A 25,419-nucleotide genomic window follows, 5' to 3' on the forward strand; every position below is an offset into this window, starting at 1 on the left:
ACGAATTCACAACCAGTGAATTCACAACTGAATAACAAGTATTGGTTGTGAATTCAACTATAAATAGTGTTAGTTGTGAATTCGCGTGAATTCACAACCCACACTATTTCAAGTTGTGAATTCACAACCGATAAAACTTGAATTTACAACCAACATTTTTTCAAGTTGTGAATTCACAACCAATAAAACTTCAATTCACAATCAACACTATTTCAATTGTGAATTCATAAACTTGGTTGTGAATTCAAGATCATTTGTACAAAATTGCGCGATTTTCATCAATTTCTTCAATCTGTGATCCAATATACTTAGTATTCAATCAAAGCAAAGCTTATGCAGAAAATTTATTACATTTTTTTTCTTGAAACGAAATACATCGCTTGTAAACATCGAAAATCCCCAAAATAAGAAAAATTTAAAAAAGCCCCAACTTCACCTCAAATTAGGGCACGATGTCCCCAAATCAGGAAACTAAATCAAAAACCAAATCAGGAAACTAAATTAGGCCAGGCTCCCTTCACGCCGACCTTTGCGGACTTCGCGCGGTCGTTGTACGCCACCTCCGGCTCGTAGCGGTCGGCGCCGGGAGGAAGTAGACGGCGGCGCGGCAGAAGGCGAAGTCTCTGGTGCTTCTCCAGACTGCGTGGGCGCTGCAGATCCAGTGGCGATGCAGATCCAAGGCGGCGGCGTGGTGAAGGACGGGGCGGTGCGGCCGAGGCCAGGCTCCGCTGGACGCGATCGGAAGCAGAAATCGAGAGAGATCGAGAGAGAGAGAGAGAGAGAGAGAGAAATCGGTGCTGAGGCGGCGGCGTGGTGAAGGACGGAGTTGGCGGTGGCCGTGCTGAGGCGGCGGCGTGGTGAAGAGCATGCGGCGGCGCCGCTTAGAAGAGAAAGATCGAGAGAAAGAGAGAAAAGAGAGAGGGCGTGTATAGAGAGAGAGATGAGAGAGCGGGTAGAGAGAGAGAGAGAAATGAGAGAATGAAAGGAAATTAGGGTTTGTCCATTTATATAGAAGGGTAATTTAGTCCTTTAACACAAAAAGTGAGTATTTTTTTATGTTTTTATTTGAGTGGGTAAAATTTATTTTCACTATATAAAAGTGGCTACTCTTATATATTAACACAAGTGAAGTTTGTCCTGCAGGAGTCCGCGGAAAAAAAATAAAATTGTAGACTGCAGAAAAATAAAAATCTCTTGAGTTGAGTCGATCGTTAGTTAAACCAATCTGATATTCGAAGTGGTAATTAAAATGTGAATCTAGCCACATGCTAGACCAAACTATACACTTTGGAGTATTTAGGTACACTCTTCGGTGGATCATGATATATAATCCCTCCATTTCAGCTTTTAATATCCAACTTTCCTTTTTTTATCGTACCATATTTTAGTATCCATTTTTATTTTTAGTAAAAGTAAGTGGGACCCTTGCTCCACTTTAATTATTTTAGCACTTACATAAAAGATGAGACTCTTATCCTACTGACAACACACCTAACTACTTTATTAAAATACGTGCTACTTTCAAATGGATACTAAAAATTGGGACGAAAGAAGTATATATGTACGTCTTTTTTAAATATCTTATAATGATATTTATAGGTACAAGTAGATTTTAGTGTACGTCAAGTTAAATAATTGTTCTATCGATATGATAATCCATGAAAATCATCCTTCAATATTTATTGAGTTTGAAAATAAATCTATCTACATATATAGGGGTAGGTTCTAGTGAAATTGTTATTTCTCGTAAGAACGTGAAACTAATGAATAAGACAGTATATAGTGTTGAATACCGATATTAAAAAAATTAGTGAATATTCACTTTCTTCAGGATTCGAACCCAGTAAAAATTTTCTCCCTCCAGATAAATATCAGCTATAAGATACATTAGAGTTCGAGGGTTTTTTAGGACAGTAACTTAAGTTGATTTGGAAATTAGGACAAAAACTTTTGAACTTGTAAAAATAGGACACTAATTTTTTTAGAGTAAAATAGGACACTAATTAATAAGTGTTGCACCCGCAGGACATTTCTCGGCCAATTATCGGCCGAAAAATGTCTTATTTTTACGACGCTTATAAATCAATCTAAGATCTCACCACATTCTTATTGGAACGCTCCCCTGTATATATAGGGGTGAGTTAAAATAAAAATACATTTTATAATATAAAATATGAACTATTTTCAGCCCTTAGATCATCAAGATTTACGGTTGATTCATCACCTTGTTGGATGAATTCATGGTCCCGAGTTTGAATCCCATAAGTAGCAAAAAAATGTTTTTTCGCAATTCATACACTTATGCAGCGAATTCATACGTGTTCTACATATAATTCATACATTTTAACTAGTTCGTATTTTATATGTTAAAAAGTGGTTATACCGTAGTCTTCCCCTATATATATATATATATATATATATATATATATATATATATAGGGGGCGGTTATTCAATAAACCACCATTATTTTAAGAATTACGAACCAACAAAAATGCATGAATTTTATGTATAACACGCATGAATAAACTGTATAAAGGCATGAATTGCGAAAAATAATTTTTTGCTACCTTTGGGATTCGAACTCAGGACCATGAATTTATCCAACAAGGTGATGAATCAACCGTAGATCTTGATGATCTAAGGGCTGAAAATGGTTCCTAATTTATATTTTAAGAAACGTTCTTATTTTAGCCTTCCCATATATATATATATATATATATATATATATATATATATATATGGAGAGGTTCAAGAAAGAACCATAAATAAAAAAAGAACGGAGAACCATTTTCAGCCATTTGATTATCAAGATCTACGGTGGATGTATCATCTTGTTGGATGAATGCAGATCCTGGGTTCGAATCCTGAAGGGAGCAATTTTTTTTTTTTTTGAGTGCATTAATTTTAACAGCGAATGCATTAATTTTTACAGTGAATGCATTAGATTTGATGGTTCTCACGTTCTCACAAATAATGTAGTTCTCTCTAGAACCATATATATATATATATATATATATATATATATATATATATATATAGGGAGGTTCAAATGAGAACCAAGATTTAAAATGAGAACGGAGAACCATCTTCAATCCTTGGATCATGAATATCAATGGTGGATGCATTATTTTGATGGATGATGCACCATCTGGGTTCGAATCCTGAAGGAAGCGATTTTTTTATTTATTATGTAGTTAATTGTACACGAATGCAGTAACTTTACATGCCAGTGCAGTGTTCTCAGTTCTCATTTTAAATTGTGGTTTTCACTATAACCAACCCCTATATATATATATATATATATATATATATATATATATATATATATATATATAGGGGTGGGCTGCCGTGAGAGCACATCTTAAAATAAGAAATAAGAGTAATTTTTATTGTATGAATTTTATGTAGAACACGTATGAATTCGCTGTATAAAAGTATGAATTGTGAAAAATAAATTTTTGCTACATTTGGGATTCGAACTCAGGACCATAAATCCATCCAATAGGATTACGAATCAACCGTAGATCTTGGTGATCTAAGGGCTGAAAATGATTCTTATTTTATATCTTAAGAAATGCTCTTATTTTAGTCATTCCCTATATATATATATATATAGGGAGCAGTTATTCAATGAACCACTCTTATTTTAAGAATTGCGAACCAGCAAAAATGCATGAATTTTATGCATAACATGCATGAATAAACTGTATAAAGGTATAAAGGTACGAATTGCGAAAAATAATTTTTTGCTACCTTTGGGATTCGAACTCAGGACCATGAATTTATCCAACAAGGTGATGAATCAACCGTAGATCTTGATGATCTAAGGGCTGAAAATGGTTCCTAATTTATATTTTAAGAAGCGTTCTTATTTTAGCCTTTCCATATATATATATATATATATATATATATCAAAATTATCTAATAATATACTTCTTCCGTCCCATTACAAATGTTCCACTTTTTATAATGAAATGTCTCATTACAAATGTCTAGTTTTTTTTTTTTTTTGGCAACATGTTCTCTTTAATTAATATTTAAAAATTTTCACCAATTCACTTTATTTACTAATTATATATATTTCAATTTCTATGTTCAAAATAATAAAATATTTATAGTGAGACAAATGGAGCATAATAGGAGTACCAAATGTAGTAAAGCAAGACTCCTATGCAGTGTAGCCGTAGGTATACATTTTGAAACCACCAAATAAACCTAATAATCACCTTTATGGGATAGAATTGAATAGGAGGATAATATCTAGAAAAGAAAATGAAAATGAATCTTGTTGTTTGGATAGGTCCCCCAAAATAATGAGAAATTCAAAATAATGCGCATGCACATGCAATTGCATTAGCACGCAGTGCAAATAACCATGCGCATGCCCAACATCTCCGCCTTCTATCAATTTCATTAAATTAATGCGTCTCTCTAAACAAAAATACCACCTTCAAAATGGACTGCCATGTCATCGAATCCTATTTTATTCATGCTCATGCTGTCGTCAATAATAAAATGCCATGCAAACCAAACCCTTCATTTTTTTTTTCTCTTCTGAAACTCAATAAAATCGCAAATATTCATCTTAATTTTCTTGAAACTCCTTTTAGAATTATGACCCAAAAAAACAAAAAAGAAGAAGGCATTTGGGAATATACAGTGGCTGCTGACAGAAAGAACATCTTGGGAAGTGAGAAAGAGAAACATCAAAGCTACGGACTTTGGAAACCCATAAAACCAAGTGTAATGAAATACTACTATACTCCAAAAACCAAAACACAAAATAAATAATTTAACAGAAACCACCACTCATTAACTCACCTGGATTTTACAATTTAATTTGCCCAATATTTTATTTCAATATAAAAAAGGAAAAAAAAAAAGTTAAAGTTGAGTCTTTGTATTGGAGACTGGAAACCAAAATATATAACCCCTCACTGCCCACATTCTTTTGAGTCTTTCTCTCCCCATTCACATTCTCTCTTCCAAGAAATGAATCAGTAGCTAGCAACCAGAAACTCCTATATTTATATCCCCCAACTCCACATGGACTAAACTCTAAAAATCCCATTTATTTCTGCCTAGAAATCATACATTCATTCTGTCAGAAAATAACATAAACAGGAGCCAAATCACAAAAAAAGAGCTTCATTTTCTTCAAAAAGTATAGGAAATGCCAAGAAAGTGAAGCGTTTGGTATGTTGATGGATTGGCAATTCGCAAACTCTAGCAACACATGGCGTAGATGTTTGGATCACAGAAGCAGACAACAACAACATGAATGTAGAGGAGGAAGAAGCTACAAAATAATTTGGACATTGGTCTTGTTCGTATTCTTGGTGTGCGTGTGCCCCGTTCGATCACAGAACTTCAACGACACCGATCACGACTTCCGACCAAAGAAGATGAAGCTCCTCAGAGCCCATCTCGGCAGGATTAACAAGCCCGCCGTTAAGACCATTCAGGCAACTTGTCTTTTTTTTTTTGTCCTGTCTCTTTCTCTCTCCTCTGTTTTTGTCCTCTTCTCAAACTGTTTTTGTTGCTTTGCACAGAGCCCCGATGGTGATATCATTGACTGCGTGCTATCGCACAAGCAGCCAGCCTTCGATCACCCCAAATTAAAAGGACAGAAGCCGTTGGTAACTAATCAAACATACTCCCCTCTTTCAATATTACTTTCAAAACCTAAAATGTTTGGTTTTTGCAGGATCCACCGGAGAGGCCGAAAGGGCCGAAATCAAGAGGTATGTATGAAGAAAACTTCCAGATGTGGAGCATGTCTAATGAGTTTTGCCCACAAGGAACGATTCCCATTAGAAGAACTAGAGTCAAAGATATAGTGAGAGCCACCAATATTCAAACATTTGGGAAGAAAATTCGCCCCGTTGTCAGAGATACCTCCAGCAACGGCCATGAGGTTATACTCCTACATACCACAAACTTGTGTTTTTGTTTTTTACAAATCAAATGTTGCTTATAATACTATTTTTGCAGCATGCGGTTGGATATGTGAGTGGAGATGAATATTATGGAGCAAAAGCAAGTATAAATGTTTGGGCTCCTGTGGTTGCAAATCAATATGAATTCAGCTTATCACAAATGTGGGTTATAGCAGGTTCCTTTGGGGATGATCTCAACACCATTGAAGCTGGCTGGCAGGCATGTCTTTCTCTATTTTTTTTCCCCAAAAAACAAATTATTTATTTATATTTTTCCTTTTTCAGAAATTCAAACTCTGAATTGATAGCCGACTCTGTTATTTTCGAGAATTAAGAAACGCGGTTTCTGCCGTTGTGAAATACTACTGGAATTTTCAAACCTCATTAAAGTAGCTATATAGCCTATATTGCATCTTCAACTGCTACATCTGAATGTATTAATTTGAGGTTTTTTTTTTTTTTTTTTTTTTTTTTTTTGAACTAACAGGTTAGCCCAGAGCTTTATGGGGATAACTATCCAAGGTTCTTCACATACTGGACTGTAAGTTCGATTTGCTTATTAAGGAAATCTTCATCTTTATGAATGTTGTGTCCAATATGCACACACTTTAATTATAGCAATTGTTCTTTAAATTGATTAATTGCAGAGCGATGCTTACCAAGCAACAGGGTGTTACAATTTGCTCTGCTCAGGATTTGTTCAGACCAACAACAAAATAGCCATTGGTGCAGCAATTTCACCAACTTCATCGTATAATGGTGGTCAATTTGACATTAGCTTGTTAGTATGGAAGGTAATTAATTTCACTATATTTTTTTAATATATAATATTTTTATGCAGCTTTTGGAATTATTGATTTCTCTTATTCTTATATAGCTGAAATAAATGCATCAGAAATAACTAAATCAAATTCAAATATTAGAAACTTCAAATTTGAGCAGAATCAGCCAGGGCTTTAGGAACCTAAATGAAGAAGAAATCTGAACTTAGAGTTGAATCATCCAATTTATTTAACAAAATTACTAGTAATTGTACTATCTTAGAAAAGGAATAAAACGAAAAATAAAGTCCTATACTCTCTTCTTTTTTCTTTATGGGGTTGGAAAATGGGATGAGTGAGGGGAAAAAGGTTGAAGGAGCTCAACTTTCATCATGCATGTTCACCACCTAGCTAACATACGCATGTTGTAAGATACACCAATACCATACACAATATTGGTCTTACCGTAGAATTACTCCATCGACACCATTATTTTGCTTTCTACCTTTTTATGCTTTCTAGGATTCTTCCCATTCTTCTTTTTCAAGCAAAGATATTTTCCCCTCTAGCCCCTCTACTTTGTTAATTTGTTCAATTTAGTACCCCCAGCCCTAGTTTGATAATTATTTGTATTAAATTAAATTAAATGACAGGATCCGAAACACGGAAATTGGTGGTTGGAGTTTGGGAACGGCGTTTTAGTGGGCTATTGGCCGTCGTTTTTATTCACACATCTAAGGGATCACGCGAGCATGGTTCAATTTGGGGGAGAAATTGTGAATAGTGAAAGTTCAAGTTCACACACATCAACACAAATGGGGAGTGGACATTTTGCAGGTGAAGGATTCGGAAAAGCATCTTATTTTCGAAATCTTCAAATTGTTGATTGGGATAATAATTTGATACCATTATCAAATCTCCGAGTTTTGGCGGATCATCCGAATTGTTATGATATACAAGGGGGAATCAATAAGGTTTGGGGGAATTATTTTTATTACGGAGGCCCAGGAAAAAATGCCAAGTGTCCTTGAAAAAGAATTCAGTTTTTATGTATTCTTTCTTTTCTTTTTTAATTATATCCTATTTTGGGGTGAATTTAGGTTATCTCCTCTCAAGATGGTCCTTCAACTTGGGTTATTCTTTCGATTCAGGTGATCCAGTAATTATACTTAGGGGCTTGTAAATGGTAACTGGAAATATTAAATTAATATACTGTCATTTTGCTCTCTCTCTCTCTTAGAATAACTCAACAACAAATCAATAACACCAAGTCACCAACAATGGGAAATTGACTCGCTAGCTCATTATTCGTACTTCAATTCAAATTGAGTTTTAGGAATATGAACAGAAAAGTTAAGCAATTCACACTAGGAAAAGGAACGATTAGAAGTTTTTTATAGGTGTGTTTGGACGAGTTCATTGGCTTTTGAATACAATTTATTGGATTTAGAACTTAAAAGCTCCATCAATGTATTTGACAATCATTAGAACAGAAAAAAAAAAAAAATGCTTCCCAAACAAATTGTTATGGTGTATAAGCTCTCAGTAAAAAAACAAGGAGTAAAAAAGATCTTTGGAAATTTTCTTATATTTTAGTAAAGTATATATATTACTTAAGCTCAATTTATCTGTACACTGCGACAACATATTTTTTAAGTGAAATTAGATTTTTATTGACTTACGAAATATCTCATAAATATCTTAAAATAAAGTAGAAAAAATGTTATGAGGTAGCTAGCTTAATTAATTATAAAATTCTTAAAATCTACTCATTCAAACAACATTAACATGAATGCACCACATGCATGTACGAATGAGAGACCTGATTTCGATCCCAGTCCTCTCCCCAGATCAAAAGAGAAAAATCAAAGAAAAAAAAATGTAGGCCAAGTTCAATTTAGAGAGTTTCACATTAAGTTGAAGAATTTGAATTTATATATATGGAATAAATATAAAGTAGCGAAAGACCAGTTTGTCTATAAATGTGTAAAAGTCAGAATGGTAGAATCATTTTACTTAGTTCAGAAGCGAACGCAAAATGAAATCGGTGATGATGGATTACTCATCAGTATGAACAGACGGACCACTTACTCTATGCCAATTACTTATTTATTCTTTCCATTTTCACCATACATAAATGAAAGTTTGCTATTTATATCTGTCTTCTGCTTTCTTCTCAATCAAGCCATCCACCGCCATTTCACTACTCCATCTACAATATTGATGGCCAATTTTGTTGACTTTCTTATTCAATGCTCTCTCCAATCATAAAAAATTACTACTCCCTCCATTTCGGTGAGGGCTGTAAACAAACCAAGTCGCTCGCGAACTATTAGGAGCTCGGCTAAAAAAAAACTCGTTCAAGTTCGTTTACAAAAGCTCAATAAATAAACAAACCGAACTTGAGATTAGTAGTATTCGGCTGGTTAGCTCGTGAACATGTTCGTCAAGTGATTCAGCTTGTAAAATATAAATTAATTATTAGTAAATACAACTTATATTTATTCACTAAAATTAATAATAATTGTATTAAATCTCTAATTAATTTTATTTTTTATAAGAAAATAATTAATATATTTACTATTTTGAATAAAATAATTTATTTTTAAAATAAAATAATCAATATTTTGAATATAAATATAAATTTAGAAAGTTTGTATATGCTTGATGAGGCTCATGAGCCGCTCGTGAGCCTCAAAGTATTCGGTAAGTAAAGTTCGGGATTCGATTCGATACTAAACAAACCAAATTTAAGCACACCATTATTCGGTTCGACTCGATTCGATTACACCCCTAGTCCCAGTTATAATGAAACTCTTTTTTTGCATGCAAATTAAGAAATGTATATTAAATGAAAATGTGAATAAAGGATAAAACTTTTGTCAAATAAGAAAGGATCTCAAGATAAGTGGGACGCTCAAAATGAAAAGAGTCTCAAGATAGATGGAACGCATGGAGTACATTTTACTGTGCAGTATACGATAATTATAAAAATTAAGTGATATTTTCAACGAATAAACATAAACACTATTAAACATATTTTATAAGTAAAAAATTAAATTATTAATAATTTAACAACAAATAAAGACATAATATTAAATATTTAGAAATATTTTCTTATGAAAATATTTTTATCATAAAAAATATTTATATTCTATATAAGATATTTATATTGAATGTTCTTTTATTCATAAAAAAATTATTCAATATACATCTTAAATTTAAAATCATGATAAAAAATTTAATTTGATATAAAATAATTAAAAATATATTTAAAACAAAAAAATATACTCTTTCGTCCTATTAAAAATGCCTCATTTTTCATTTTGAATGACACATTTCAATAGAAGTTACTACCTCCATCCCCAAAAATTGTGACCAAATTGAGGTGGCACAGGTTTTAAGAAAAAATGTTGTAGTTGTATTTGAGTGGAGATTGAGTCTCACATTTTTTTTTTGTAAATAATGAGAGATAAAGTTTATGAGGTCATTTCCAAATAAGAAAATGTCACAACTTTCAAGGGCATCCCGATATGGTAATAAAGTCACAATTTTTAGGGACGGATGAAGTACATATTTAACTCCAAAAAATGCGTGAGTTCTATCACTTTTATCCAATTTACACATTCTCCTTCATCTCCGTATCCAAAAGAAATGAACCATCTTTAATAGTACGGAGAGAGGAATTATATAAAATTTTCAAAGGTAAATATTTTCTCTCTCTCACTCTCTATAACTTTCCTCTCATTTATTTCGATTATGTGAATTAATTTACGTCAATTTCGCTCTCTCTCCTTTTCCATTTTTTTATCTCTCCTCTTTTCTCTCATTTTTTTTTTTGGCTAAAAATGCGTTTACGTACTTTGATTGTAAAATTTTTATTGAAAAATGATGGATAAGAAAAAGATGAGAAAATAATATATTTTTCTCCTTTTTTTATCACATATCACGGGAAAAAACCCAAAAATCAAAAAGTACGTGGATTTAGCGATAATTAACCCATAATATAATGTAGACTCTATTACATTAAGTTTAATTAATTAAAAATAATTATATTATATAAAAATAATATAAATAATTTAAATCATAACTTAAAATCCGGTCGAATCTCGACGGATTTATACGCTAGTAAATTAAATAACATTATGAAGAAAATAATGAAGAGAAAAGTAAATTACGCCTAGCTTGTGAACTTTTTCCCTCACAGCGTCCAAAAACCTATTTCTACAAGGAAAGGCAGAGGCAAGCAAGCCTCAACAAAACACGTTTAGGTCCAAGAAAATAAAATAACAAAGCCCTTTAAGAAAATAAAAGAACTTCGGTCCACAAAATCTTCTCGTCAACTTGGAATTCTAGGCAGTAAAACAATTATTAAATCTCCAATTTTTTTTTGAAAGGTATTAAATCTGCAATTAAATTTTAAAGTGATATTCTCACTGTCCACAAAGATTGTATGGCGGAGCAAAGGACACGAATTTTAATAAATAATTGAGAGATGTGTAAAGTGTAGAAGAGATACCACCAAAATTGAGTGAAAAAAAGGGATTCACCAAACTTGATGTGTTAAATGGTTGAGTATTTTGTAAATATTGAAAGTGAATGAAGTTTAAAATATAAAAGACAGTTTTCAAAAAAGAAAAACATATAATTTTTATGAATGAACGAAAATAGTAATAAACCTGCAATCTTCGTATACAGATAGAGTATTTGGCATGAACTAAGCATAAAAATCCAATCAAATATACTCAAAATATAAGTATAAAATAAGCTTAATTAAGAACCTGACAGTTTATAGTTATAACTTAGACAAAGAGAGGTAGATCTATCATGAAAATTGTTTATATTTTGATTAAGGCGTGCTTATTCATGATTGATTATTTGCACAATTACCATAAGAACTATGTATATGATGTTCCCGTGAAAGTTTAGATAGATAAAAATAATGTAAATTAATACATACTCCCTTCATTCACGAAAAATTTGCCGTAAAATCTTTTTCGGTTCATCCATAATTTTTTTTTGTCATATCCATTTATAGGAGTAGGATCCACTCCACTCATATCTAAAGTAGCACTCTTACTCCACTAATAACTCCACTCATATGTTATTAAAACTCGTGTCGTCTATAATGTCACAAAATTTTTGTGGACTTAAGGAGTAACAACATGTTTTCATAGTTTGAATATTCTTTTAGTTTATTTAATTATGCAATCTTTCAAACACTTAAGTTTATATATTGTCAATCTTATTTATCATCTAAAGGAAAAGGTCCCGAAAAATACAAGTTTATATTACAACGTATGATTTTCCGGTCAACGTTTTAAGAAATTTGCATATGCAACCCAAAAAGCTTATTTTTAGTGAAACTATAAGAAAATCTAAATAAGAAATTGTAACAATGACCAAACTAGCTCCTAATTTATAGTAACTCATAGTCATAGCTATAGATCATATGAGGTGTGATACGACTTACGAGGTGCTTGGAAGATAATGGGCCTTTTGCACTTCAATATTTAGGCTTCCAATTGGGCTTGATTTGCTTAGTTAGACTCCTGAAATATATGCCTTGTGATTTGTGATATTTGGATTGGCCTCCAATTCTTTCCTTTCCTATTTTTTCTTTGTGAATTCAGAAATAATTATATAAAACGATTATTAGCGATTTCTGCGTTCATAACAATTCTCTCTTTTATGTGAAATTTTGTGAGATTTTATTTTTTATTTTACTAAGATCTTTTATCTAATCACTTTAATATTAATTTATCATTCAATTTTATATCTCCAATAATGTTTCTCTCTATCTATCTCTCAACATGCAAATCTCCAACCGAAACATATATATATTTTTTTGTTTTTATTTTTGTCTTTCTTTTTTCTTTAAAATATCCACTTTGGTTAGTAATGCAATATTGGATTATTGGTGCATAAATACAAATAACTTTTGGTCAATTATAATTTTTAACACAATTTACATAAAATGTCAAAAATTACACCAATTTGAACACGAATCCGATTTTTATCCAAATTAAAACTGATGTTCACATCAAAATGCTGATATGGACAAATCAAATATTTAAAAAAATTACATCGTGGACCCATCATCTCAACGTTGTCGTTTCTTTAAAAACTAAATATTTCTCCATTCAAATTGCGCAGAATCATGAGACATGAATGTTATTTAAGAATTTAGGGTTCATAACTATTAAATGTCTTCTTCTGCAAATACACCAGATTCTTCCTGGGGTCTGAAGTTGTCGTTTGTAATCATGGATATCAAAGCTTAGATGTCGATGTTGAGCTCAGGGACTAATTAATGTGAAAACCTAGAAAACTGACAAGATTCATATGAAGGCCACCGAGATGTGAACTATGTCTAATTCTCACAAGATTTCAAGAATGTTCTTTTCTCTCTCTGCGTGTGAAATCACGTTGAACTCTCTCTCTCTCTCTCTCTCACTCTTTCTCTTTGAGTGAAATCACATTGAATTTTCTCCGTAAAATCACGCTACTCTCTCTCTCTCACATACACACACACAGTAAAATTATCATTGCATTTTGTCTCTGAAATAAATAAAAAAAACGATAAATTTTCTTTGTCTATGTTGGTGTTATTTTTTGACATTTTTCATATAGTGACTAATGAGCTTTAATTTGATATATAATACATAAATAATAGATTAAAATAAGAAAGTTATACAAGTTAGAAGCTTCAAAATAAAATATTTTTTACTCTCCTCTCTCTTATTTTACACAACAGAACTTTTATTGCATTTGAAAATATTATATAGGGTTAAGGTGCAGATTCACACCTGAAGTAGAGGCCCTTAGAGCGTTTACCGCCCCCTCCCCTCCCCGATTCTCGACCTTGGTGCAAATACCCTCTCATAGTCTAAAGAAAAGGGTGCAATTAAACTCAGGCCTCTAACGATCGTTAAGTGTCCGTTAGCTTTAAAAAAACAATTCTCCGCCGCCCAGCGAAATCTCCTCCCCTCCCGGCCGTCCCTTCCTGTTCTGACCACCGCACACCACAACTCCGACCACCTATTACGTGAGGTATTTCCCTTAGTTAGATGTTTCATGATGGCCTATTACGTGAGGTATTTTCCTATTCTTGAAATGGCATCGTCAGCGTTGATGCAGGATTTACTCCTCGTCAATTATATATAGTGTATGATGTTTTGTCAACTTGATACTCAAGCGTGAGAATTTGTACTTCTATGCATCTTTTTCATATAGTGAAGTGTGTAAATGAAGTTAATAATTTTTTTTAGTAAATAAGGGGAATTTAATCTGTATTGCTTTCTATTACATTATTTCGTTTTTTCATGATATTTTGTTTTGTTGAATGATATGTTTTTGAAAATTTTGTAGGATCAGATTAGACAGTATTTCTACGTGAAATTTTTATTATTTATTAATCTTTTATTATTTATAATTTATTTAATTTAATTCAATAACATAAATAGGTTATTTTTATTTAGTTTGGCCAAACTCCGTAATAGAAAAAAATAACGATTATAGGTATTGGGCATGTTGAAATCGAAATAGGACAGTGAAATAAATATTATTATTATTATTATTATTATTATTATTATTATTTGCAGATATTCTTTCATTTTTATGATTTTCTTTCTTCGATATGTTTTATTCTCTTTATTTTATTGGATGCTATAGTATCACAAATTTTCTAAAGTTTTTTTTTTAATTCTAAATTCATAGTATCTTTCATTAACTACAAATACATATATCTTTTTTAAAATATAAATAATTTTTCTAAGATAGACGTGATAGCATGTGTATTTACAATATTATAATGAAAAGCACAATATCATTTCGGTCCATTTTATTCTGAATCTCATATTGATTTTTTCATGAAGTTTCACCAATTAAAAATCTATATAAAAGGACACACATAAAATTTTCATTAGATGTCACTAATTTAGAACCTCAATAAAATGATATATAGAATTTGAACAATTGCTTCTAAAATGATAATCAAATTTGAGTTAGCGGCTATTATTATATAGATTTGAGACGAGAAAACTAATCAGCAAGTATTTATATTATTTATTATAAATATTTACTCGGATTTTGTTGATGCATATAACCAATTATTACAACAATTTATATTTAGTCATATAGATATATTATAAATGAGTTTGGGAATCAACAGATATTACTATTATAAACTGTAAATGAGTTAGCAAATATTTTATAAATGAGTTTGGATATCATCAAGAATAGATTGTAATTTTTTTTTAAGTCAGATTTGAGATATATATTAGTATATAAATTGTAAACTGGATCCTAAGTTCCTAACATCAATCAATATGCCTACATGAAATTTTCTATCTTTTAATCTTTTATTATTTAGTCTATTTTAACGTATACATTTACATTGTAAAGTCGATTTGTTAATAACGGATAATCAATTAGTGTAACAACATAAATTTATGAATTCAAATAAATTAAGATAATTAACGAATATATTGCACATGTTTGAGATAAAAATTAGTAATAAAATTATTTTTAGTAGTTTGAGATAGGTACATGTGTGTGTGTATTTCTCTTAGACATGTTTGCGTGGTTGAACCCCAACCTCATTATTTTGATCGACTAACTGATATTTTAGAAAATTTCACAAATTGAAGATTATAAATAAATTGGAATATCACGTATATTTTATTAATTAATACTCCCTCCGTCCCATTAGTAGTGTCCCGCTTTTCTTTTTAGGTTGTCCCATTAGAAGTGTCACATTTCCTTTATGGCAATATTCTCTCTCTCTCTCTCTCTCTATATATATATATATATATATATATATATATATATATATATATAGGGTGCGGTTATAGTGAGAACCACAATTATCGTGAGAACATAAGAACCAATAAAATTACTGTTCAAATAAGAACCACTAATAAAATAAGAACGGAGAACCATTTTAAGTCATTCGATCATCAAGATCTACGGTGGATGCATCATCTTGGTGGATGGATGCAGGTGCTGGGTTCGAATCCTGAAGGGAGCAAAAAAAATATTTTTTTCGGATGCATTAAATTTAATAGCGGATGCATTAATTTGTATAGCAGATGCAGTAATTTTATTGGTTCTTATGTTCTCACGATAATTGTGGTTCTCACTATAACCACACCCTATATATATATATATATATATATATATATATATATATATATATATATATATATATATATATACACCTAATATTTAAATAATTTCCACCAACCCACTTTATCTACTTTCCACACACTCCTTAATCTCCGTGCCCAAAAGAAATGGGTACATTACTAATGAGACGGAGGGAGTACTATTTATTATTGATATTTAAATTTTTGGATTTATTGAGACACATAACCAAATATTATAACAACTTATTTTTATTAATTCAAACGAGTTCAGAGAGTCGGCGAGCAGGGGCGTAGCCAGGGGGGGCTAGAGCCCCCCCCAAATTTTGAAAAAAAAAATTATAATATGTCTAAAAATGTTATTATTATTATTATATTTGTATTTTAGTAAAAAAATGTCTAAAATGTATTGAATGCCCCCAAAAAAAATTTTAGTAAATGTTTTGAACTATATTATCTATGAAAATGTTGTTGTTATTATTATTATTATTATTATTATTATTATATTTGTATTTTAGTAAAAAATGTCTAAAATGTATTGAATGCCCCCAAAAAAAATTTTAGTAAATGTTTTGAACTATATTATCTATGAAAATGTTGTTGTTGTTATTATTATTATTATTATTATATTTGTATTCTAGTAAAAAAATGTCTAAAATGTATTGAATGCCCCCCCAAAAAAATTTAGTAAATGTTTTGAACTATATTATCTATGAAAATGTTGTTATTATTATTATTATTATATTTGTATTCTAGTAAAAAATGTCTAAAATGTATTGAATGCCCCCCCAAAAAAATTTAGTAAATGTTTTGAACTATATTATCTATGAAAATGTTGTTATTATTATTATTATTATATTTGTATTATTATTATCTATGAAAATGTTTGTCGGGGATGGGCAGTCCACAAAATTCTGGGATCACAAGTGGGCGGGGTCGATGCCTCTCAAGCTGATGTTTCCTAGGTTGTACCTCCTTAGTGCTAATAAAGAAGCCCTCATTAGTGAGTCGGGTTCTTGGGAGAATGGGGGCTGGAAGTGGGATCTGAGTTGGCGACGAGAGCTCTTCGAAAGGGAAAAGAGTGGGGTTCATGACCTGTTGTCTTTCATTTCTGGTGCTAACCTTGTTGCAGGAGTGCCTGATGATTGGTTCTGGTCCGCCGCAAAAGATGGTATTTATTCCACCAAGTCGGCATACGAAGCCATCAAAGAGACAAGACAAGAAAGGCAAAATTCGGAAGCGATCAATGAGATCCTCTCCAAGGTGTGGAAAAGCCCAGTCCCGCTTAAAGCAAGAGTCATGGCCTGGTGGACGCTAAGAGATAGACTACCTACTTGCGCCAATCTTAGAAGAAGAAACATTGTGCTGAATGAAGTTGATACCGGCTGTAACGCGTGCTTTCATAGCGAGGAGACGATTAACCATCTGCTTTTTCACTGCCCAAAGACTGAAAAAGTTTGGGATGATATCTTTAGATGGCTTGGCATCTGTTTCGTGCGACCACAAAGCGTGGTTTCACACTTCCTTCTCTTTACCAACTTTGGAAACCGGAAAGAAAGTCGGAAATTCCTTCCGGCGCTGTGGTGTTGTGTTGTTTGGGTTGTTTGGAGATGTAGAAATGCGAGCAGATTCGAAGGAAAAGGATGGGAAATTTCCAAAGTAGTCTCGGAAATTAAGGTGAGAATGTGGGGTTGGGGTAAGATCTTCGGGTTTCTTAATTCTGATTTGAGCTTAGATGACTGGATTGCGGGTGTTCCAACTCCTTTGATGTTGTAATTCTCTTTTGGTACTGCTGGTACCTTCGTTTCTCTTTTTAATAAATTCCTTCTCTTATCCAAAAAAAATTATTATATTTGTATTCTAGTAAAAAATGTCTAAAATGTATTGAATGCCTCAAAAAAAAAAAATTCGGGGGCGAACCCCCGTAACAGTTCAGCCCCCCCCAAAAAAAATCCTGGCTCCGCCACTGTCGGCGAGATTACTATACAGGCTTGAAATGAGAATGGGTGATTAGAGTTATACTATGTATAATATAGGTTATTATTAATAAATAGCCCAAACTTAAGTTCATGGAGATTTTTTAGCTCGAATTTATAAATATTATAAATATAGCATACAATTTATCTTTCTTGTTCAATTTATAGTTGTAGTCAAAATTCCCGCCACCTAAAGATGACGTGTTCATCAGAAATTATTACCATTTACCAATAATTCTAGATGAAGTTATATTTTTAATTCCCACATATAAATTAAGTATAACATAAAGAGATACTTCGTTGAAATTCGAGGGTACAGCTGATCATACGAGAAATTCACAATCATAACAAGTCTCTCGCCCTTATAAAAGATACAAACATCATTACTATTAAGACTTTGAGGTGACCTCCATAAAACACTGTATTTAACTGGATATAAGATGTATTCTCATAGCTAGCTAGCACTATATATAAATTAAAAATCATTTTAATGTCCTGTCTCAATGTAAATTAAGTTATGTTTTAAATTAATTTAAAATTGAACGTTCAGAAATGGAACTATGCTAGCTATAAATCTCTGGTGAATGAAAGACTTAATACCAAACGCAAAAATATTAATGAAATTCTAAAATTATTACTCTACCTTCACAAAATGTAATCTGCTCTATTATTTTCCAAAACTACACAAATTTTGTCGTTTTGGTGAAGTTGTCACTCATGGTGATGGACACATGCATTGGATAACTTTGCACATGGACATGTGTAGTCATGGCTTGCACATGCCATTCATCTTCTTCAATACTCATTATACATGCATGTTTTTATGTCTGCCAGTTTTGGTTAATATCTTTAATTATATATAATTAGCATCTTCACTAGCAATAATTCAAAATAGTACACTACGTATGATGCGAATTTCACAAGTCTTATCATAGATACATATGAACGATCGAACAACATAATGCCAAGATATAGCAATTATTAAAATGTTTATTTTTTACAAATTATGTTTTTTGGGACACCTATTTAATTTGGAGTTCTATTAAACTTCTCAAAAGTTAAGCTGTATATATAGATGAATCATAGTGACCATTCCCCAGAAATTGGGCAAACAACAAAAAGTACTACCTCCGGTTCAGAAGATTATGTTTAAATCGTCCGATACGAATTTTAATAAATGTTATATATAAGTGTATTGTGAGTGGAGAAATGAGATAATTATTATGAATAGAGTGAAGAAATAATAGTGGGCTATAGTAATCGAGTCATGCCCAAAAAAAAGTTGTACATAAATACTCTTATGATACACACAAAAAACAAAAGTGAGCATATTCTTATGGAACATAGTAGTATATTATGGTAAATTGATCATTGTTTGAACAAAATTAACTTTTCTTCATAAAAAACGTATTTTTTCTTAAAAAAAGAAACATTTCACCAAAAAAAAAAATGATTATCTTTTCCTTTTTTAGAATTTTAAATCGTTAAATTACTTCCTCGATTCAATTGCAATTTATCCGGAGCCTGATCATATGATCTAATTAATGTTAAAATAAATTTGTCGTTTTGTAGTTTGACTAGCACTACATGACTTCATGTTTGCTATATATTGTTGAGTGGTGGCGCTTAAATCTTCTAAAAAAGGATATCAAACTCAGTCATAAACAAAAGCAATTAAATTATAATGGACTTACATTAATTAAGTGAGTAATACAGATCGATAATTGCGCCGACCACTAGCAGGCGAGTATATAATATTCTTAAAGATATTTTATAGATGTGTTACACTTTATGTTATATATTGCTGTCGACAATATAATTTATGTACAATGTATTAATTCCAGCATAAGTGAACAATATAATATTAGATAATAAAATTGAATAAAATTCACTCAAAAATAGACATGTAGGGCCCAATAGCTAAGATTCCCAGGCAATCTATAGCAGGCCGGCGGCCATGCATGTAGATTAGTTGTTTCTTATAAGATGGAATGGAGCAACTATGTTTCGGATTACTATATATATATATATGCATGTGGGTTAATTGCATCAAAATACCATTAAAATACCTGACATTTTTTCAAAATTTGGTTTTTTGACAAACTTTTTAATTGTAGCAAAAAATTTAGCTACGTTTCAATTTATTGCAATGTCCGTCCCGCATATATTTCCGGTCAAATCCATTCATTTCCGGCCAATTTATTTTAGCTACGTTTCAATTTATTACAATGGATTTGAGACGACAATGTTTCATTACCCGGCACGACATGCCACCTAAGCTTTACGGAAGTCCATCTTAGCATGAATTTGGCCGGAAATATACGCGGGACGGACATTGCAATAGATTGAAACGTAGCTAAAATTTTTGCTACATTTAAAAAGTTTGTCAAAAAACCAAATTTTGGGAAAAGGTCAGGTATTTTGATGCAATTAACTCTATGCATGTGCTTATGTGCATATGTTAATGTATACATATATGTAGATGTAGTGTGTAAAGAAGGGAAATCAATTTCAGCACAAGTCACTTCAATTGGCATAGGATGATGTAGATCAACATAGCTGAAGGAGCTACTGATGGTGAAATAGTAGACGGAATCAGCTGAAATTTTTGGTTGAGCTGAAAGTCTCAATTGGGCTCATGTATCAACTTGTGTGCTGAATTCAACAATGTTGAATATTAAGTCCGCTGATATGAATATGTTGCCTGACGAGATTGCTGACTAATGAAATTTGTTGTTGAATGACGGTTATACGGCGATTATTTTAAGTACTATAAATAGCCATATTCATAGCTCATTTGCGATATGCAACGATACACAGTATACACAGAGCGCATATTTTTGAGAGAAATAAATGAAAGTTAGAGATAGAGAGATAGGGAGAATTGCAAAACTATGCTGTTGAGAATATTTTCTCACTCAATCTTGTAAATGTACTTTCTTGCCATTGATAGTGAATCTTTTATGGTGACCTCCCATGGACGTAGATCTTTAAGATCAAACCACATAAATTTTTGGTGTTATTTTCTTTCGTATTCTCAATTTTATCATTATGTCATCAACCTGTTAATTAAATCTCAGTAATTGACGCTGTCATTGAAATTCGAGACAAAGAAGTTCATCAGAAAGAATGATTTCGGCTTATGGAGGATCAATATGAAGGCAATCTTGATTCAATAAGGATTGACCGATGCCCTAAAGATCAACGAACCGTTGAAGAAGGGAAGATAAAATAAAGAGGACAGAAAAGATGGAGAAGGCACACTGTGCGATAATACTTTATCTCGAAGACAAAGTGTTGTGTGAAGTAGCGATAGAAAATACTGCGACGACGGTCTGGGCAAAGATGGAATCCATATACATGATGAAACCCCTCGCAAACCAATTGTACATGAAGTAGAAACTCTATTCCTATAAGTTGACATAGGATAAAGGCACATAGAATCAACTTGAAGTCTTCAACAAGTCTCTTGATGATCTTGAAAATATAGGTGTAACAATCGACAATGAAGATAGAGAAATTATCTTGTTAATTGCTCTACCGAAGACTTTCGATCATCTTAAATATGCTATGTTGTTCAGAAGAGAGACGTCAATCTCTCTGGAAGAAGTGAAGGCCGCATTGAAGGCAAAGGAACTGTGTAAGCTAAATGAGGGAATGAACAATGCTATTGGGGAGGGTTTGAACGTCAAGAATGAGAAGGGATTCAAGAACAAGAAAAGAAACCTTACGGCCAAGAAATCGGGCCAATCAAAGGGGAAGTAATCGAATCATAAAGAAACCAGAGCATGCCACTACTGCAAGAAGCCAGGACATTTAAAGAAATATTGTTGTGCTTGGAAGAAGAAGCAAGCTGAGAAAGATTACAAACAACTAGAAACTGCTGATTGCACATAGGAATGTGAGGACGGAGAGACGTTGAATGTGATAAACAGTCACATTGAGAATGCATGGATTATGGATTATGGATGTAATTTCTATATGTGTCCTTACAAGGAATGGTTTCAGGATCATGATCTTCAAGAAAACAGCTCAGTTTTAATTGGGAACAACCAAATATGTAAAGTAAAAGGCATTGGTAAAATCAAGCTGAAATTGTATGATAATTTTGTCAAGATTCTTCCTGATATTGGATACATCTCTCAGTTGTAAAATAACCGAACATCTTTGGGCATGTTAAAATCTAAGAGATATATATTTGAATCTAAAAATAAATACTCCCTCAATTTCACAAAAACATGAACATTTGTAAGTGACACGGGTTTTAAGAAATGTTAGATAAAAGTGTATTGTGGGTGAAAAAAGAGTATCACTTTATGAAAAATAGAGATAAAAAGTAAATGGATTTTACTGGGGTAGTGTGCAAAAATATAAATGTTCATATTTTTATGAGACGATCCAAAATGACAAAAAATTCATGTGTTTGTGAGACGAAGGGAGTATATGCTTATGTTAAATAATTCAACTGTTGTGATGAAATGAATCGAAAAGAATGGTCGGTAACATCTTGTTGTTGAAACTTTGATTGGGACATCAGATATTGTAAACAAGGATGATACAGTGCTATCGCACATGAGATTGGGCCACATGAGTTCAAAAGGCTTGAACGAATTAATCATACAAGGAAAGAGCAATGTATCCTAGGAAATAGCAAAAAAGAACTCTTAACAGTTGGAAAAACACACATCAAATATACTTCTTGATTATACACATGTTGATTTGTGGGGACATCAAAGAATACAACTTCAGGTGGAGACAGATATTTTCTGTCTATAATTAATGTATTTTCAAGAAAACTGTGGATTTTATATCTTGAAAAACAAAAATGATGCCTTCGATAAATTCAAAGAATGGTGCATGGAGGTGGAGGTTGAAAATGGTTCAGTCTTGAAATGTCTCGTGATAGAAAATTAGCTTGAATTTCTATACATCATACCTCATTAACAAAAGTCCTTCATCAGCGGTTGGATTCAAGACTCCAAATGAAAGGTGGTATGGTTTAGTTGAAAGCTACTCCAACTTGAAGGATTTCGATTGTGTGGCTTATGCTCATGCGAAGTAGGACAAACTTGAACCAATGGTTCTCAAGTGTGTTACGTTGGGGAATTAAAAAAGGATTAAATGATATAGATTATGGTGCATAGAACTTGGCATTAACAAGATTATTGTGAGTAGAAATGTTGTATTCAATGAGAATGTTATGCCATTCCTGTCAGTTGTGACAAAGTAGTTGTATTAAAAAAGACTACCACTAATGATGGATCAAGAGTTAAGGTGGAGTTAGTTGATGAACCCCAAGCTGAAAGGTCAAGGTTAGATCAGGATTCAGTAGTGGAGATGGAATCTGATTTGGAAAATTATCAACTAGCTTGTGATAGAGTTAGAAGAAATATAAGACCATCATCAATGTACATTGAAGCTGATATGATACATTATACTTTGTGCGCCACTGAAAAGATTGAGTATCATGAACCAAGGAACTAATAGTGACGCCATAAAGAGTTTCGAAGCTGAAAAATGGATGATTGCCATGAAGGGAGAGTTGAATTCTCTTGGAAAGAATGGTACCTGGATTATGGTTGATAAATTAGCTCATCAAAAACCTATAAGTTGTAAATGAATTTTCAAGAAGAAAATTGAAGTTATAGAATGAAGAGAAGAGGTCAGATACAATGTCAGGTTAGTAGCCAGAGGTTTTTATCAAAATGAAATAGGCTTCAATGAATTTTTCTCACTTGTGGTGAAACACTATTTCACCATGGTATTGCTGGCTATGATTGTTCAACAAGAAATGGAATTAGAGCAACTTGATGTAAAAACAACTTTTCTACTTGACGATTTGGAAGAAATTATATACATGAATTAACTTGAAGAGCGAGTAAAGTATGTTTACTTAAGAAGTGCTTATTATATGTACTGAATAATAAAATGAGATTACAATTTATATCATCTGATTACCTGCACAATTGAATTCACCGAGGATAGGCAAATCACAAAAGATGCAAGATTGAGGAATATCGATTGTACTATATTGAAAAGTAGTGATCGTACGTTACAAAATGAGGCAAGAGGTTATTTATAAGATACATAGGCGGGAAGGCAAAATGGTAAGTTCCTAGCTATATCATGTATTCCTCATGCACGGTAACGACTTCTGTGTTGGCGATGTGTCAGACTTTGTCGGGTTTTTGACTTTTTATGACACGCGTGGTGATGAAATAAAAACCTTCACCAAGCATTAATCACAAAATAATAAGATAAGAAGGAACCTGGGTGCTTAAGATCAAGTTGAACATAGATATTTCAGAGAAAGCATAAACTTGGAGAACACTTCATATATTTTGTTTTTGTAAATTGCATCCATTTATCAAACTGAATGAGTCTACTCCAAAAATTGGAAGAGTGGATGTTTCTATTAATCGGGCCATTTAAGTCGCCACTACAACAATTTCAACCAAGTGTGTACCATCAGAATTAGAATTCAAGCCAGATTTAGGAACAGTGTCTTCAATATCTTGAAAAGCATATCTCATTATAATCTGTAAAGAATGAATTGCATTAATCTCAATTGTCTCCCACTGTATACTTTTGCTTTTAGCTATTTCAAGAAATGCGTTAAGCGAAGATCTGAGATTCATCTTTTTACTATCATCTTTGTCTTCTGGGCAATGTTTAACCCCTCCACACTTGAGTTCTTTTGCAGTGTGCGACCTAAACTAGAAGACAAAGTCTAAAGTGGAAATTCTCGCTGCAGCCATGCCACAAACAACATCACATGGAGAAGCTGCTCCTGGATAGCCAGCATTAGCAAGACTATCTGTACTTAATCCCATGTTGTCTTCAAGACTACTCAACAGCCATTCGACAATATCGTTTAACTGTGCCTCTACTGGAGTGACACCAAGCAACCAACATTTCCCACCATAATAAAGTGCAGCCCCATCACATTTCACAAGATCCATGATGTTAGGGGACTGAGTCACAATGCAAATTCAAGCATCTCGAAGAAGCATGTCACTCAACAATGTTTTCATATGGATCATCTTCTTCTCGGCCATTTGTGATGCCACCTAAAGCTCCATGTAAAGTTGCAAACTAAACGCCTGCATCAAGAACTCACAAGCATACCGAAGAGAAAAATAGACATAGCGTGGAGACGTGTGGTGGAACACTACTAATCCCTATAGCTACAGGAAAACAGACCTATTGCGACATACGCACATGCGACACTACATGTATGTGATGTAAAATTACCACACTTACACTTTATGTGTCATATATTTACGTCAGTTGTGCGTCACCTATATATTGTGTTGTAGTTTAGTGACACAAATGCGACACTCGTTTTAACGTCTCAGAATTGCAACAGTTTATTCGTGACGCCTCAATAAAATGTCATAATTATACCACATTTTGATAAAAGTGTTGCATTTAGTGTCATATATTTGCGTCAATTGTGCATCATCTAAATATTGTGTTGTAATTTAGTGACACATATGCGACAGTCATTTCAATGTCTCAAAGTTGCGATAATTTATTAGCGACACCACAATAAAATGTTTTAATTATACCACATATTTAGAATAGCGTTGCATT

General features: G+C 32.5%; 2 protein-coding genes and 1 pseudogene across 3 annotated transcripts; 2 read left to right on the forward strand and 1 right to left on the reverse strand.

Annotated features, from left to right (window-relative positions):
• The first annotated feature begins 4,921 nt into the window (after nucleotides 1–4,921).
• Nucleotides 4,922–7,928, forward strand: LOC130993635 (uncharacterized). 2 transcript variants are annotated; one of them, XM_057918598.1, is made up of 7 exons: nucleotides 4,922–5,466; nucleotides 5,554–5,640; nucleotides 5,709–5,918; nucleotides 5,996–6,160; nucleotides 6,428–6,481; nucleotides 6,588–6,734; nucleotides 7,355–7,928. In XM_057918598.1, exons 1-7 carry the CDS (start codon nucleotides 5,200–5,202, stop codon nucleotides 7,730–7,732), a joined length of 1,308 nt encoding a protein of 435 aa, XP_057774581.1. In that variant the 5' UTR covers nucleotides 4,922–5,199; the 3' UTR covers nucleotides 7,733–7,928. The 2 variants fall into 2 exon arrangements, with proteins under 2 accessions (XP_057774581.1, XP_057774582.1); XM_057918599.1 differs by lacking the exon at nucleotides 7,355–7,928 and having other exon boundaries at nucleotides 4,941–5,466; nucleotides 6,559–6,793.
• Nucleotides 7,929–16,729: 8,801 nt separating this feature from the next.
• LOC130993998 (uncharacterized) lies at nucleotides 16,730–17,623 on the forward strand. Its single transcript, XM_057919037.1, has one exon. The coding sequence runs from the start codon at nucleotides 16,730–16,732 to the stop codon at nucleotides 17,621–17,623; it is 894 nt and encodes a 297-aa protein (XP_057775020.1).
• A 6,532-nt stretch (nucleotides 17,624–24,155) lies between these two features.
• LOC130993999 (phytochrome 1-like) lies at nucleotides 24,156–24,809 on the reverse strand (annotated as a pseudogene).
• Nucleotides 24,810–25,419: the final 610 nt, after the last annotated feature.

Source organism: Salvia miltiorrhiza, chromosome 7 (genome assembly GCF_028751815.1).
Source record: "Salvia miltiorrhiza cultivar Shanhuang (shh) chromosome 7, IMPLAD_Smil_shh, whole genome shotgun sequence".
Lineage (NCBI taxonomy): Eukaryota > Viridiplantae > Streptophyta > Magnoliopsida > Lamiales > Lamiaceae > Salvia > Salvia miltiorrhiza.